We start from the raw sequence: 15814 nt of genomic DNA on the forward strand, positions 1-15814 counted from the left end.
AAATTGAGAATTTACGTATATAGGATCTGCGTGTCAATCAGCATGTACCGCGGCGACCAGGCAGTACAAATCGGGAAGCAGGTGAAGGAGCGCCAACCTCGTTGAGAAAATAAGCACGATAACCGATAAAATGCAGGATTGAAAAATGGCTGAAAAAAATCATAGTGTGGTAGAAGTGGAGAATCAATGTGCGAATTTTTTCTAGCGATATCAAGCTTGAACTTCTTAGCAGGCTCGTAGATTTCTGTTGTGAGTCTTGCTGATATTTCACGTTGAGATAAGCCCTCGTTTTGCAATTGTACTTTCCGGTTATTTCGCCGGTTTTTGATGTCAAGAAGGAGATTAACCAGGCTCCGCAAATGTTGTCCAAAGCGATACTTGACATTGTTCATATATGCGTTAGAAAAATATTGAAGAGTTGGCATCCTTTTAGTTTATGATCCAAAAAGGTGTCCATTGTCCAGTTTTTCTTCACATTGTTTATGTTCACTGTATTAGCCTTCCTATCCTGCATTTCCGATGAATCGCCCTTATTGGACGTTTATTCCTGTGTCTTTGTTCAGTCTTTATCGTGAAAAAAATATGCCACAGCATATGGCAAGGGAAAAAAAGGTAGTCGCGAATAATGGTGGAACTGAGCAATTCTGCGCATTCAACGGATGATGACGGCCGCTCAGGCAAGCTTTCAAGACCATCGGATATCATAAATATAACAAGCAATTTCTCGGCATCCTTTTAACAGTTTCTGAAAAAGTGTGAATGAATGATTTTTTGGGATCGCATGGGAAAGCAAACCTTACTTGAATAACCTTTCGTAAGTCGAAGCCAAACGATCGAAAGATTCACTGCTTTAACATTTTCAGCAATCGATTTCACAAAAATTGTCGCTGATCGCTCTACCAATGAAGCCAAAGCGTATTTGCACCTGGGTATAGGCGTCAAAAAAAGTGATGTATGTGGACGACGATTAGCATCTTCTTGGTAGCATTGGGTCATGTTTTGCTATCTTTCTTTTGGTATTGGTGATTGTCCCTTTCTATGGATAAATTGTAGACCTGCGTAAAAAAAATAGAATTAGGGGGACTTATGGCTATCAAGCAAATCTAAAATGGACTATGTCGCAAAAGCTTGACAATTGAGACCTGATGCTCAATGATGAGGTGGTCTTGCAATTGTTGTGTTCCTCGTTCTTCCAAGTTCAGAAAAGTGACGAGCCTGATCTGCTCGACAAAATTGGTGCGATCTCTTCCGAGTAGAAAGTCAAAATGCACTTTAGATGAGACGACGTCGAAGGGGCAGTGTCGCGATCGCCACTAAGAATAATGTTCTCGATCTTCATATATTTCGTCTGCAACGCATGCGGAATAGCGCTTCGAATAATGAACGTTTGATGGCGCTTTTGTTGCTTTTTGGAACAAGGATTTTTCGAGGCGGAGCACCAGGAGCGATCTGTGCTGAATCTTGTGGCACCTGGCCTCAAAGGCAAAGTTTATGAAGCACGGTTAAGGTCTATTGGACCCGCTGTGTCATGTTCAGCAGAACCCATGTGTCTTTGTAAAAGTTGGCGACTTCCTTCGATTGCTGTTCGGATCAGACCTTGTTCATCCACGTTGTTTTTCATCGCTACACTGTTGGCTCAAAAATAGATCTGTTGCACGCTGCTTCCTAGCAGAGCATTTACCGATTTTTTGCACTACAGTATTGTAACCTAACAACGCACACGATGATATAATATGGGATGTTTTGTTCCCATTTTTGAAAACCAGGGGTTCCAATGGTGACACCGTCTCTGCATGTTCTAGCTGCGCACTCGTTCATCGTACGTTGTAAAAATAGTTGCATCCGATTGCTAAAAAAAATGTCATTATTCTGCAGAAGCAGCTTGACATGCCTTTTTGTATGATGATAAAGACACGTAAATTTTCTTGCTCAGACACACTTGTTGGTTAGTTCGCCATTAGATCCTTTGTTTTCCTTCGGACGATAAACTTGCCTAAAAGCAGTCTTATCAGAGAAAAAAGATATTCGATATCCGATCATGGTTTGGATTCGACACATGTCAATAACTGTGTACTGATGGGTCTTGCCATCATCACTCGTGTCAATTGCAGCCGCCGTCAAAAATGTTGGATAAGGATGCTCTGTACACATGACGCACAGTACACATGACGCACAAGGTTTCAACTTGCCTTTTTCAATACAAACTTTATTTCTTATCTCTCCAAGTTGCCATATCAGAGATTTTTTAGTCTAGTTGAACGGAAAAATAGAAGTTACCAAGGCGGAAAATCAAAAGCGGCCATGTAAGAAGTAGAAAAGCGGGGTAAATATTATCGGGAGAATCTGATAACGCACTGTGTCGAAATAGGGCTCCTGCCCTTTGGGAAGTTGCGATCTTTATCAGATGGATCTGAGATAGAAAAAAGTTTTTTTGTTCCCTTGATTTTAATGGACACGGAGTTCCAATTGTGAAATTGGGAAAAAAATCTGATAAGATGTTACGCCAATCACTGCGCCAGTCGAAACTATAAATCTATTTCATCTGATAAACAATCATTTTCTCTTTTTTTTCACTTTTTGCATTCTTCATCATTTTCATTTATTTCCATCATGGCTTCACGTACCTTTTGTTTGGCTCGTCGAAACTTTGATACTTGCATTTCCCTGAAATCAAGCAGGTTACCCCGGACCTGGTTTCCAGGTTCCCAAGCCTACCGTCAGGCCACCACCGCAGTGCACAGTCTCAAACATCCAGTCCAGGACATCATTCATACCCTTCCATCATCAACACCTAGAAAATCACTGGTGAATTTCACTTCCGCAGAAGGAAAGCGACTGTTTCGTGGCGCCATGGACCAAGGACGAGCAGAAAGCTTCTTTAAATTAATGGGCAACTTTTCGGCGCAGTCTTCACCGGCTAAAGCTGGGATGACTTCACGTAAGTTTTTTCTATTTTTTATTTTTCACGTGGCCTGTAAAAAAGTCATCTCAAAAGACTCACACTGATCTTTATCATTTAGTGGCCATGTCTCTGAATGCACTGGAGATCGATCCCAAACGAATCTGGAAAGGCAACTGGCGATGGTTCTCTGGTGATCAGATGCAGACTTGTTCTCCAAAAGAAGCTATTAGCCAACATGGTATTCCCTTCGACGAATTTCGGTGTCTAGCTCAAGCACATTGTGATGTGGATGCAAGAAGAGCCAGCTCGGCTGGTTACCGTCAATTCCTGTCGGACTTGCAATACGTCACTTCGAATCCCAATTCGCAAATGGTGATCAACTACAGCCGTTCCCGTCTTGGCCAGCCAGGTGAAAGTCACTTTAGCCCCATTGGCGGATACAACGCTACGGAAGGCATGGCCCTTATTATGGATGTAGCCCGTGATCAATATCCTAGCGTTTGGGTAGATACGCGAACACTGTATGAAGCCATGCTGGACAAGGAATCCATCGGTTTATCACGAGGTTACTTTATTTTGCGACCCGGCAGTGTATCGCATCTGCTTCGCTGCCAGACATGTACGCGACGTGCCTGCAGTAACCGGGCAGTGCAATCTCAATAACTTTTTTTTTTCTTCCCCGTCCTTCCATCCATCCGCTTCCCATTATATTACAATCGTTCCGTTTCCAACAACCTGCATTATCCCATTTCCTTTATATATATCACTTCACTTGTAACATTACTTCATAATCGCTCGTTTCCCTTTCTAGCCTAAACTAGCTGTACTCAATTCTGTTTTTGGAATTTCCAAATAATCCATAACCATCATTCTCCACTATAAATTACCAAACCTGTCCATATTTCATTCTGATCGTATTTCATTGTCTGACCTATCTTGGTAACACATGGCTCATAGCTCCATGGGAAATAGCAGCTTGCTTTTTGTACAGTCCCTACGGTAGTAAACGTGTTATCACAGTACCATCGATACAATATCCTGTTCTAGACGAAAAAAGTATGTTACAAAAAGGGACAGAGCGAGGCAAACAAACCCTCTTTAAAAGAGAAAGCGTGACCATTTTGTAAATACGTCAGTTTATCGTTCAATCATATCATGTATTGCATCATGAGCTCCTTAGCAATGCGTAGACGTTACTATGACAGCATGGGTGAGCTACCAATGACTGTTTTTCATCGCTTACATTGCTTTCTTTCTTGCAGTGATGAACAATGAAAATCCGTCCAGCTGTGTGCGGTGTTTTAAAAATAATTGAGAAGAACCAGTTTTGTAGTTTCAAAAATGCGACTTCAGGTTCAAGTGGTTTTCCTCAATGAATATTGCTCGCTTCGTTTGCTTTCTTCTACTTGCCTGCGCGGCGTTGGCCGTAGCTGATATTGTACAGATAACCGACGAGAATTTTGATACCCTTGTTAAAAAATCCGACGAATGGGTGCTTGAATTGTAAGTGGGGTGTGGGTCCATTGGGACAAGGCCCGCGATGGCTGACCGAAAAATCTCTAGCTTTGGTACAAATTGCGGTGCATGCCGAGCTTTTCAACCCAAGTTTGAAGCAGTGGAACGTATCATGAGCTCTCACGGACGTCCTACACAATTCGGCACCATCGACTACAGTCAAAATCCAGGATTGTCGGCGCGCTTTTTCGTATCACGCATTCCGACCGTTGTGCACATTAAGGATCACCAAGGTATGCTTCATGGGTTGCTGTTTCTCAAAAAAGGTTATCGACTGAGGTTGACTTTCGTAAAAAAAAGTTCGTCCGGTCACTGCACGTATGCCGGATATGATTGTCAAATTTTTGGAAAACGAAGAGTGGAGAGACGTCAAGCCTTCATCTGGGCTATTATCTCCTTACAGCCTGTTGTAAGTATATCAAATGCATGTGACAATAGGAGAACCTGATGATGGATGCAAACAGACTCATACATACTGTGGAATAGCGGTACCCTTGTCGGTTATATCGGTAAAGCCACGAAATGGTTGACGCAAACCTCTCCGTGGGGCATGGTGGGGCTGTTAACCGGATTGCTCATTGCTGTGGTTGGATTATCATGGAAAGTGGGTGGTAACGTACGTGAGGAGGTGACGAGAACTCCGGAAGACCGTGATCCCGCCGTTTCTTCTACCACTACCGCTTCCCCGGCATTACCGCAGGAGAAAGCGAGAAAACGTCGGTCCAAACGCAACGATTAGAGAAGGTCATCGTTCATATGGTTCATGACATAGAGGACACGATAGACGCATGCATTTTCACTTCTTTTTGTCGCTGAAAACCATGGGGGTGAGAATCATCTGGATCCCAGCTCACATCGAACTCGCTCTGTAAGATTTTCCGTTAATTTTGCTATTTACCCAGAGTAAAAAACCCAATCAGTGTCTGGAATACAGTTTTCATCAAACTTACTTCGGAGAAAGCACAGTTGAGGCAAATATGAAGTCGACAAATGTTGGTTTACTTACTAGACCTTGAAGTGTATGTGGGATCTTAACGTAACATCAACCATCTTTACTACGGCACGTGTTGCGATATTGCTGTCTAATAAAAATGACGATGGAGAATTCCAAAAAAGTGAGCGCAAAATCGAGCAGTGCCTTCTTGCTTTGCCAAGATTCATTCGAATCAAAAGCACAAACGACAGCATCGTTTTATCGAACATAAAACAGTCCAACTTGTCACTGTGCAGAGCAGCGGAGAAGGAAGACCAATTTTTAAAGAGGAGATAACGGTGGTCCTGCAGGTGAATCAGTTCATGCCAAAATATACCACATCGCAAACGGAAAACAGGTGTTGTTTCTGCGCTGCTGCATGTTTCGATCGTTTGCACATCTGTAAGAACATTTTCAACGCAAGCAAAAAACATCCTTGCTGCGGACATGCTCACATGGGTCCGACATTGCGCTCTCCGTGTTTTGTTGCCATTACAACAAGGCCACCTGAGACGGACAACTCGGTTTCGTGGAATAATACGTGAGCGTTTATTGTCACAACCATACTGAGTACACTGTTACAGAAAATAAAACTGACACAAAGGAGCAGGGCAACGTAGGGAAACATCCTATCATTACAACATAGATAAAAATACAACATAGATAAAAAAAAAGAAAAAGGTAAGACTGCGCAACGTCTCAACATTTCGCAATCAGGAGTCAACCCCAGGCTATACTGCACGTTATAGAGTGACTATAGTGGACATGGATTGCTGATGGCAGCATAAGCTTCATGGCGCAGTCCCTCTTTGTATCGCTTACGCGAAAGAATTTTTTTTTTGTAGGCGCGCAATGTGCGTCGAGTTTTTATTCGTAACCACGTCCTAAGGAGAGGTGGAGGGAATGAGGCGAAGAAAAATTACTTTTAGAGGGAAGGTAGCTGTAATTCAACGATCCGTCGCGAGATCAACTTGTGGATGCGGTTGATTACCTCTTCAGGATTGAACACAGTGTGACGGAAGATAAAGGCCCAGTGAGCCGACCAAATCCCGTGAAGGATGCAAAAATGATTATAACACTCTTACAGTCGGGAGGATCTCGAGGGAAATTGAGCTGATAGAGAGCCTTGAGGATCTGTGTTTCGTTGACTGGGAGGAGCAGTAGATCGGGCCATATACTCTCCCAAACCACTCGTTTAAGGGGGCATTGGTATAGGAAGTGGATGGGTGTGTCAGTCGAAATAGTGCAGATAGCGCATTCGTCGGTGATGTGAACGGCCGGAAGCAGTCGGTGAAGGAACGTGCGACTAGGTAGCTTCGAATGCAGGATTCGGCACCATAAGTTACGGGTGACGGAGGTTAAAGAGATAGACCAAAAGCGGGCCCATAGTGTCAAGGTGGTGGCGGGAGGCTCATGGGGATGATTGGCAGCCAGAATCTGCCGTCGAAGCGTTCTAGGGCGAACGAGTATGAGATTCAGAGGGCCAAAGGACCGCCATGAAAACAAGCATTGGGCATCAGCTGTCGTCGAGGCGACAAGGGCTTCGTCTGAGGTGGTTGGGGCAGGAGCGCAGGCACTGATCACGAAAGGCCGAAATAGTATCTGCCAAGAGTTCAATAGCTTCACGAGTTGGGTGATGGCGCGTCGACACCGAGGAAGCTTGTTGTGATGTTTTCGACGAAGGCAGTTATTAGTGGGATCAAAACTTAGCACATCAGACACCAAAATGCATTGCCGAGAGGCTGCAGCAATCACAGACGCCACGGGAGCAGTGTGTGGTTGTGGGGGTTTGAGAATGATATCCAACAGGGGTAGTTGTAAGATGATCTTGGGATCGATGGTAGCCTGAATGAAGTTGTCTTGAAAAAGATCCATGGTAGCGCTTAGGTTACTAACAATGGAAATAGGGGTAGTGAAAAATTGTCGACGCAGGCGAGGGTATAACAAACACAAATAAGGGTCTTGGGCATTGCTCCAGTGGTGGAGATGGTGAAGAATCCAGCTGTGTATGTAGGACCAATGTGGATGGTGCAGATCGAACAGTGGTTGGAGCCAACGTAGTTGCCAGGCTAAAGCTTGGGCCGGTGGGTGTAAGACAGCTAGTCCGCCGTGAGAACGTTGTTGTATACGAGTGTGATACAAAACTCTAGGAAACATCCCCTTGGTCAAGAAACCATGACTAAGACATCGGAGGCGATCCATGAAGGACTTTGGTACTGGGCACACACGTAGAACATGCCGCAAAGTGGATAGAATCAACACATTTAATGCCGTGGCTCGACCTAGAACCGAAAGTATCCGTTGCCATTGAAGCTGGCAGGCTTTCTCCACTTTTTGAAGGATGGCGGTGAAGAAGTGATCGCGTTGACGGGGCGTGGATGACAATGGGTAGCCAAGGTAGATTAGAGGACTGTCGCTTGAACGGTCGTACCACGAATGGATGCCGTAGGTGGCGAGACTCGTACACCACTGTGACGACGGCTGACCTGAAAGCGAAATGGCATATGTTTTATCAAGGTTGATCTTGGCATTGGGTTTACATATATGTTCGGAGGTGGGTCATCAGGCGTTCGATGTCGGCGGTGTTATGTAGGAAATGAAACAGTCATCAGCAGAGGCGAGGATTTTTAGCTGTGCTTCACGATTATCTAGTGAGGGCAATGGTCGATCAATGGCGAAGCTTTGGATGGACTGGTCATGTAATACGCGTTGAACCAGGGGCTCGAGCGCTAGATTGAAGAGAATGGGTGACAATGGATCGCCTTGGCGCACACCCCGCTGTTAATGAATAGAAGGTGATAAAGCACCGTTGACGTTGATACGGATCGTCGTGCCAAAAAACAGCTTCTGTATGCGAGTCATAATGGTCTGAGGAAACCCCCCAGCGATCGAGGCACCGGTTTAAGTAGGACGGATGAACTCGGTCATAGGCTTCCATGTCTAATGACAGACCGATGTCACTGGAGGCGAAGCGAGAGGCGTGGTCCATGGCGAGTTTAACGGCCATACCATGATGGGCAATGAAGCGGCACGGGACGAAACCGGTTTGGAACGGACTGATGATGTGCTGCCCAATGAACACCACTCGGTTGTTCAGGACTCTGGTAAATATCTTTGCGTCCCCGTGTTAATCAAAAGCGATCGGACGCTAGTTGGAGAGTGAGGTTAAGTGCCCTTTTTTCGGTAGAAGACGCACACATGTGTTGGACCAAGAACGTGGAAAACAGGCCTCCTTGAGGGCAGCATTATATACTTGAACAGCTAGGCCAGAATACAAAGGATGATGAATCAGAAGCGCCAGTATTGGATACGGTAAGCCATCGAGTCCGGGGCTGCTTTGACGGGGCGATCGGTTGACTGCTGTTTAGAGTTCATCCAAGGTGATGTCTTGTACCAGTGAAGCGCGAAGGGCGGGAGGCAGGCCACAGGAAAAGGGTAGGTTCTCCAACAGGTCGCTCGTTGCCACCTCATCGACAGGTTCAGGGGTATATTACTGTTGGTAAAAGGCGCAAGGCTCCAAGGTGAACTTGGTTTCGCCGGTTATTGGGTGTGTAAGTTCTTGGATATTGCGTTGAGCTACTCGTTAGTGGGTTGCTTGTTTGATATAGCCCGCGGAAGTTTCTCCTTGTTCACGCCACCGCATATTGGCTTTGAGAGACTGGATGTAAACAATCTCGGATTGAACTTCTGCCAGTTGTCGGCAAATGTCTGTCAGTTGGGGCGGTGCTTCATTGAATCGTTTTCGAGCGCGCAGCATCTTGTTGCGTTGGCTTTTCAGGTTGCGTGCCAAGCGTTGACGGCGGGTAGCTTCATAACGACCGTGCTGTCGGCATGACTGTTTAATTACTTTTTTTGGCACGATCCCAAGCGGCCTGGGGGATATGCTGGGCAAGAAGTTTGAGGTGAGCTTGAGTCGGATCATAGTGAACTTTGGCGCGAAAGGCGGAGGAGCGGGCATGAAGTGGGTGGCACGCCGTCTCTCGTCGGCCCGCAACAGGTTGAGGCCAATGTAAGGTGAAGGATATCAAAGAGTGGTCAGTCCAACTGGGGTTTAGGAATAGGGGTGGTTGGGGTAGAGCTAAGATGGCGTAGCATATCAGGCATGAATATGTAATCAATAGCCGATGTGTCTTTGTAGGTAGATAGATACGGTTGACTGGGATCGTGGGGTGTCACAAATCGAAGGTCCGCCAAAAGATATAAAAAGAGGGCGTTTCTTATCATCTCTTTTTTTCTTTTGTGCGCCAGTTCGGAATCAGGGGCTGCTAGGCTGGTGGTCACTGGTAATGATGAACGCTCCGGTTTTTGGTAAAGCATTCGGGGTATGGCGAAAAATCCGAAAACCATCTTCTAATGATAGGATTGGCCATCCTCTGAAGAAGATTGTTTTCGTTCCCGTTGGCTCTTCCCTTTGGGCGCCTGACTAGTCATCAGCGCGGTCATTGTGGAAGGTATGTCGGTGGGTTTGCTTTTTAATCGCAACAAAGGTAAATGAAAAATAAAAAAGGCTTTTTGCCTTTATTATTCTTTTTCTCAGCCCTTTGTGGGTTGAATAATAAAATAAAAAGTGGGCTTAATGTCCTGTGGACGACCACACGCCACTTCATATAAAAAGAAAAATAAAATGAAAAACTTCGCTTAGAAGAGATACAACAGGATAGACCTCTTTGTTTTACTTGTACCATGATCCCTCTGTTCAATAAAGACTTCCAATAAATCCTCTTGCCCAAAATCCGTCCTCCTTTATGGTTTGCCTGGGGCGGCTCACTCGTTAACCTGGTATACATCCACTTGGTTAAGTGTGTTATTGTTTGTTCGTTCCTAATTGAGGGAGGCGGCTCTTGGCGTCAAAAACGACACAATTGTGGACCGGAAAATGCGATGAATAATGAGGAAGTAGTTGGCGGCTAGATCAACAGAACTGCTAAAGGGGTGTTTTGCTAAACTATAAAAAGAGAGGGAAGTAGAGGGGAGAGAGTTATTGCTGTGTAAGGGACACAGTCCGCCAATCTTTCCAACATGGCGTGGTGATGTTTTGCAGAATGTGGGGTCAAAAGCGATTAGTTGACGTTGCACCTTTTCTAAATGATGGGACTCCCGCGATGAGCATTGGTACTTTTGAAATGAACCAACACAGCAACTTGAATGTAAAACCTTTGTTCCAAAAGCGAAGAGTGGATATCGGAAACCAAGAGACCGTTTCTCTTGTCATACAACAAGCGGCAGATTAGCTACATGACAGATTAGCTACGGTGAGGGGGATTGATTTTCTCCAGCCTCATATCTTTTTTACGCATGATTTAGCTTATTCCTGCTCCAGAGAGTGATAACTGCGAGAACTACTTTACAGTCTACATTTATCAAAAGACCAAAAGGTGAGTCTTTAATCGGATATATTCTAAGAATCGGGCATTCTAAATCGAGTGGTGACTGAACAATGAAGGCAGCTGCTATTCATGGCAATATCCAATTTAATGTCTAACAACAAGTGCTTGTCTCGCGTCTGACTGTGTCTCCGAAGTAAGATTTAGTGAAGACTGGATTCAGAAGGCGCTATTCATTGATTGGCTTTTTTTTTTTTTAGTTGAGATCTTCCGCAAAATTGGGGAAAAACGTCCAAAAGAAATTAAAAATTCAACGGCAATAGTGTCATCCTTGTTCACCTGTTTCTTTTCTCTTTTTTCTTTTATTTCCCATCTGCATAATGGCAAGCAATACCAATTTATCTGTCATCCTTCAAAAGCCGGGAGAAATTGTCATTGTAAGTTTTGACGGCAAAAGACGCCACCGTGTCCTCAACTATGCTCACCAAGAACAATCCAACCAGGAAAATCGTCCTATTCCAGAAATCGGGCCGTATGGTAAAAGCAGCACGATCACATCCCCGTGAATCGATAGTTATCAGCATGCTCAGCCTGCGTTGATATTGTGTAGATGCTTTGGTCAATGTCAAGGTGACTGGAATCTGTGGTTCAGACGTCCACTATTGGACCAAGGGACGCATTGGCTCCTTTGTCGTTGAAAAGCCCATGGTTCTTGGCCACGAATCGGCCGGCGTCGTGGCTGCCGTGGGAGACAAAGTCACGCATCTCAAGGTAGGAGATCGTGTCGCGCTTGAACCCGGTGTGCCTTGCAGAGTCTGTGATCAATGCAAGCATGGTCGTTACAACTTGTGTCCCGAAATGATATTGTAAGTAGATCAATGTTACCGGGGGATGATTTTTCGGTAGCTTGAAATAATAATACATATGAATTCTCAGTGCAGCTACACCTCCTTATGATGGAACCCTCTGCAACTACTATCGTCATGCTGCTGATTTTTGTTTCAAACTCCCGGAGAATGTTTCATTGGAAGAAGGCGCTTTGATTGAGCCTCTGTCCGTGGGAGTTCATGCGGTGCGGCGTGGAAAAGTGCAAGCAGGTGATCGTGTGGCTATTTTCGGTGCTGGAGCGGTCGGATTGTTGGCAGCCGCGGCAGCTAAAGCAGCGGGAGCTGGTCATGTCACTATTGCGGATATCGTCGCATCGAGACTCGATTTTGCCAAAACATATTGCACGGACAGTCAAGTGCTTCTGGAAAAAACGGACCCCAATGAACCCAACATTGACTATTCCAAGCGCATGGCGAACAAGATCCTGGAATCGCATGAATTGGCCGACGTCGTCATTGACTGCTCCGGAGCCGAAACCAGTGTCCAAACCGCCATCTATGTAAGTTTCGTTCATCCTTGAAAGTGGGTGAGATTCAACACTAATGACTGGCGCCGTATTTTATAGATTACGCGAAATGGAGGATCAGTTGTACTGGTGGGCATGGGAGCCCCTGTTCAATCCATTCCTGTGTCAGAAATTGGTATTCGAGAAGTGGATATCAAGGGCGTATTTCGATACTGTAACACATATCCGCGTGCTGTCAAGATGATCGCCTCTGGCACCATTGACGTGAAGCCACTTATTACCCACTCCTATAAGCTGGAGGAATCCGTCGAAGCATTCAAACACGTGAAAGAAGGACGTGATGGTACCATCAAGGTTCAGATTCACGGCTAAAAAGAACAAAAAAAAAAAAAACGCACTCGCTTTACATATGCTGCTTTTTCACTGTGGTTGTTTCTTTCTCTTTTTCCTTTTGGTTCTGCATGGGCGGAAAATGTTACACAAACTTTGCTCCTGAACTGCCGACATTTCGGGTGTTCCGAAACGACAGCGAAAGGTGAAAAATGTTTCATACATGGTTTTTACACAGTCTGTATTTTAGCTCCAACAACAATGAACCTGTGAAGAAAAAAAAAATAAAAAAAAACTTTGCATATGGGGACTTTGTTGTCTATCAGATAAGAAAGATGAAAAAAGGTTAAGCGCCATTGTAACCTCTGTTTTTTTTTTTTTTTTTTTTTTTTTTTCACGGATGACTGGCAATTGTATCACAACCGAATAATAAACCCTATTGAATTTAACAAGTGCATGTGATGCGCACTTCATTGGTGGAAGAAAACCACCCCAAGTGGGGTTTGAAGATGGAGAGCAAACGGAATTTTCCCATCTATAAAAGAGCTTTTTCCCTCTACTTTTTTGTCATGCTTTCTTTCCTGTAAACATGTCTGCTTATTACTCAAGTAAGCTTCTCTTTTTTTTCTTGAAAGATTAGTTTTGGGATTATTTAACTTTCTGGAATTTTCCACATCTCACTGTCCTTCCTGCCCTATTAGATTATAGTCCTTACGGTTTCGGAGGAGGATACCATAATCCGTACTTGTACAGTCCACATGCATATCCAGGTTACGGCATGAATTACTATAACAATTACGGTGGATACGGCAACGGTAACGGCTACTACCCATGGTACAATTCTTATTACGGCAGCCCATATCGATCCCCAAACATGTTCCGAAATTTTTTTAATCGGCTACGATACGGCAATAGTGGATCTTACTATGGAAACTACTCACCGCATTTATTGCACGACTACCACTATCGACGAGGATGGCCTAGTGAAACAAACTATGTCAGCTCAGTCAAAGACCTTTGGAAGAGCAACGATATTTACTGAGTAATCCAGTTCTCCAACTACTGTATCGCCAACTCTGTTACCGGAATCAACCTCTTGACTTTTAGCGGTTTTCTGCATGGTCAAAAAGAAAAAAAAAATGTTTGTCCAACCAAGATTTTTGTATGTAATTACGCGAAATCCGTCTTCCTTTTTTTCACCGATGTGATCCGGTTACATTATTTATTATTCTTCTTCTGATTAGTACGATCTTTTTATTTTATTTTTCTCTGTACATTATTTCGCAATCTGGTCGCTTTTTCCTTTATTAAAACATATTGTATAGCTAAAAATGATTTGCAAATTACATTCTGAACACAAACTGTAAACCTCTTTTGTCAGATCCGGTCCGGCCCAACTAATGGTAAGTTGTCATTGGTTGGCCAAGCGGGACATGATGCAAGAGCAGACGATAACAACTTGCCTTTTTCCAAGCGCTTGGGTTGCACAGCACGTCGGCAAATACATAAGCTGAACTCGAAAATGATCTGGTTCCCATTATTCAATGAACATCCGTCCTTCCGGAATAGTCTGTATTCGGGGGAGCCGGTTTCATGATCAGGTAGCTCTCAGCAGCCCCCAAGTGAAATTTAAACGGTGAGATTGACATAGTATGATCGATGAAATACACGCACAGGTACACTGCAACCGCGTCGACCGATACAGTATCTTGATGATCATTCCCGGAAGCCACGTGGACCTGGTCTGACAGGGAAGAGCGGCTTTTCTCCGGCACAATATATTTATTTTTTGACTCGAAAACTTGATGCGACCAACAGTGTTTCGCGTATTGATAAATAATAAAATGCAAGAATTTCACCCAGTTTGCATATATACGGTTCGTGAAGTACCTTACGAGGCAATGCTCTGTAAATAATTTAAAGTATTGCCTCCAAAGCGTTGTGAATATGTTATCCAGGGAAAAGGCCTCCAAATTCGAGATGCGGATGATAGTCTCCTTGCATCTTTGGTAAGAGCATAAATTACCACTTGCAAATGTATACTATAATGACAAGTAATATTTGATATCTGGAAGTCAGCTCATCAACCAATATGCTCTTCATTGACGCTTAAACACATGCATGGGCGTTAAAATTGACAACATGATATCAACTGTCCCAAGATCTGTAACTGAAGAAATTCAAAGCACTGTATCAAAAAGCAGATCTGAAAAGTTTTGGACTTGCAGTGTTCCAAGAGATGAAGATCGTTTCCTATATACAGTACATTATTGCTGACTACCTGTATATTGTGTTATTGTTAGTATCCTTCATCATCTTGCAACTTTTTTTATTATAAATGGGTATGATTTTTTTTCTTGGGGGGGGGGAAGAGGGCGCGACTTTCCTTGCTAAACGCAAATACTGTACTGCAGCTGCCTGGATGATGTAGAGTATAAAAACGCTTTTTTTTTCCTGGAAGAGAACACTTTTTCTCGGTGTGACAATAAAGATTATTCATTAAAATGCAAAAAGCAACAAGTGGATGATAGAAGGTCAAGAAAATGATGGTATGGCGACACAACATGGGCATCATATCATATGACAGATCGCTGGTGTAGCGCAAAAAGGGACCAAGCACGTCAATAGATGTTATTTTTCATCGGCGATTGACAGCCGTCCAACCCTTTTTCTTTTGGTTTTTTTTTCTGGCTTTCTTTTTACGGTGGACAAATTACTTCAGAATTTGTCGAACTCCAATTGGACAGACTGTACAACAATGCAGAAACAATGCCAAGCAAGATACCAAATAATACCTGGACCCCTCGTATCTACACACCATTTTCTTTCAATATCATCTTCCTTTCTCATGAGATCGAAGCCATTTCTTATTACCTGTAAAGCGTCCATAAAACCAGGTTTATAATGGAGGTCCGCATGTTTTAACCGTTTCGCCAGTGTCAAGTAAGCATCTTCTTGTTCGATACAACGTGCTCGCTCCGCATGCAGCTGTCTGTTTAATTCAATCTTTTCTTCCTCAAAAGCTAACTTCTGAGCCTCCATTTCGTGTTTTAGGTTGTTGAGTTCTTCATCATTTTTCCGTAAAGTTTGTAACTGCTGGATGGTTTTCTGCAATCGTACTAATTCCTGTTGCGCTGATTTAATCGCTCGATCCTGGTGGCGGCATTTTTCGGCATAAGAAGCGACTTGTTGCTGCGATTCCTGCCACCTTTTTTGCAGTGCCGCATTATGTGTACTCTTGAAAGAGAGAAAAAAATGAGTTCATCGTCACATATCGTCACATACGCTAATCCTGCATAGTAACACTTACCAAATTTTTGATCTGTTCGTCATTGTACACTTGCTCCACATTCTGTATAGAGTCCTTCATGGATCGTAACTCCGCTTCGACTTCTTGTGACCTTTGTAGTTCATTC

At 43.9% G+C, this 15814-nt stretch overlaps 8 protein-coding genes across 8 annotated transcripts; 3 read left to right on the top strand and 5 right to left on the bottom strand.

Moving 5' to 3' along the window:
* Positions 1–11: 11 nt before the first annotated feature.
* On the bottom strand, positions 12–425 carry BYT42DRAFT_636322 (uncharacterized protein; the record flags this gene model as incomplete). The annotated part of the gene is made up of 1 exon (XM_051572498.1): positions 12–425. The coding sequence occupies one exon, from the start codon at positions 423–425 to the stop codon at positions 12–14; it is 414 nt and encodes a 137-aa protein (XP_051424019.1).
* Positions 426–2610: 2185 nt separating this feature from the next.
* BYT42DRAFT_496024 (Phytochelatin synthase-domain-containing protein) lies at positions 2611–3565 on the top strand (the record flags this gene model as incomplete). The annotated part of the gene is made up of 2 exons (XM_051564394.1): positions 2611–2938; positions 3021–3565. The coding sequence occupies 2 exons, from the start codon at positions 2611–2613 to the stop codon at positions 3563–3565; spliced, it is 873 nt and encodes a 290-aa protein (XP_051424020.1).
* Positions 3566–4215: 650 nt separating this feature from the next.
* On the top strand, positions 4216–5524 carry BYT42DRAFT_644903 (thioredoxin-like protein). Its single transcript, XM_051572642.1, has 4 exons — positions 4216–4405; positions 4466–4650; positions 4718–4826; positions 4904–5524. Exons 1-4 carry the CDS (start codon positions 4275–4277, stop codon positions 5154–5156), a joined length of 678 nt encoding a protein of 225 aa, XP_051424021.1. The 5' UTR covers positions 4216–4274; the 3' UTR covers positions 5157–5524.
* Positions 5525–6110: 586 nt separating this feature from the next.
* On the bottom strand, positions 6111–7367 carry BYT42DRAFT_604986 (uncharacterized protein; the record flags this gene model as incomplete). Its single annotated transcript, XM_051571111.1, has 2 exons — positions 6476–7367; positions 6111–6121 (listed from the first exon to the last, which is right to left on the bottom strand). Exons 1-2 carry the CDS (start codon positions 7263–7265, stop codon positions 6111–6113), a joined length of 801 nt encoding a protein of 266 aa, XP_051424022.1. The 5' UTR covers positions 7266–7367.
* A 54-nt stretch (positions 7368–7421) lies between these two features.
* Positions 7422–7922, bottom strand: BYT42DRAFT_477736 (uncharacterized protein; the record flags this gene model as incomplete). Its single annotated transcript, XM_051563645.1, has 1 exon — positions 7422–7922. A coding segment is annotated over one exon (501 nt), but the record flags the coding sequence as incomplete, so codon positions are not given.
* A 1051-nt stretch (positions 7923–8973) lies between these two features.
* On the bottom strand, positions 8974–9348 carry BYT42DRAFT_613958 (uncharacterized protein; the record flags this gene model as incomplete). Its single annotated transcript, XM_051571797.1, has 1 exon — positions 8974–9348. One exon carries the CDS (start codon positions 9346–9348, stop codon positions 8974–8976), a length of 375 nt encoding a protein of 124 aa, XP_051424024.1.
* Positions 9349–10862: 1514 nt separating this feature from the next.
* Positions 10863–12525, top strand: BYT42DRAFT_336600 (uncharacterized protein). Its single transcript, XM_051563097.1, has 6 exons — positions 10863–10910; positions 10975–11151; positions 11218–11251; positions 11325–11580; positions 11651–12101; positions 12168–12525. Exons 2-6 carry the CDS (start codon positions 11095–11097, stop codon positions 12438–12440), a joined length of 1071 nt encoding a protein of 356 aa, XP_051424025.1. The 5' UTR covers positions 10863–10910; positions 10975–11094; the 3' UTR covers positions 12441–12525.
* Positions 12526–14916: 2391 nt separating this feature from the next.
* On the bottom strand, positions 14917–15814 carry BYT42DRAFT_336715 (uncharacterized protein). Its single transcript, XM_051563099.1, has 3 exons — positions 15709–15814; positions 15273–15635; positions 14917–15208 (listed from the first exon to the last, which is right to left on the bottom strand). The coding sequence occupies exons 1-3, from the start codon at positions 15766–15768 to the stop codon at positions 15098–15100; spliced, it is 534 nt and encodes a 177-aa protein (XP_051424026.1). The 5' UTR covers positions 15769–15814; the 3' UTR covers positions 14917–15097.

Source organism: Radiomyces spectabilis (genome assembly GCF_025331425.1).
Source record: "Radiomyces spectabilis strain NRRL 2753 chromosome Unknown BYT42scaffold_6, whole genome shotgun sequence".
Taxonomy (NCBI): domain Eukaryota; kingdom Fungi; phylum Mucoromycota; class Mucoromycetes; order Mucorales; family Radiomycetaceae; genus Radiomyces; species Radiomyces spectabilis.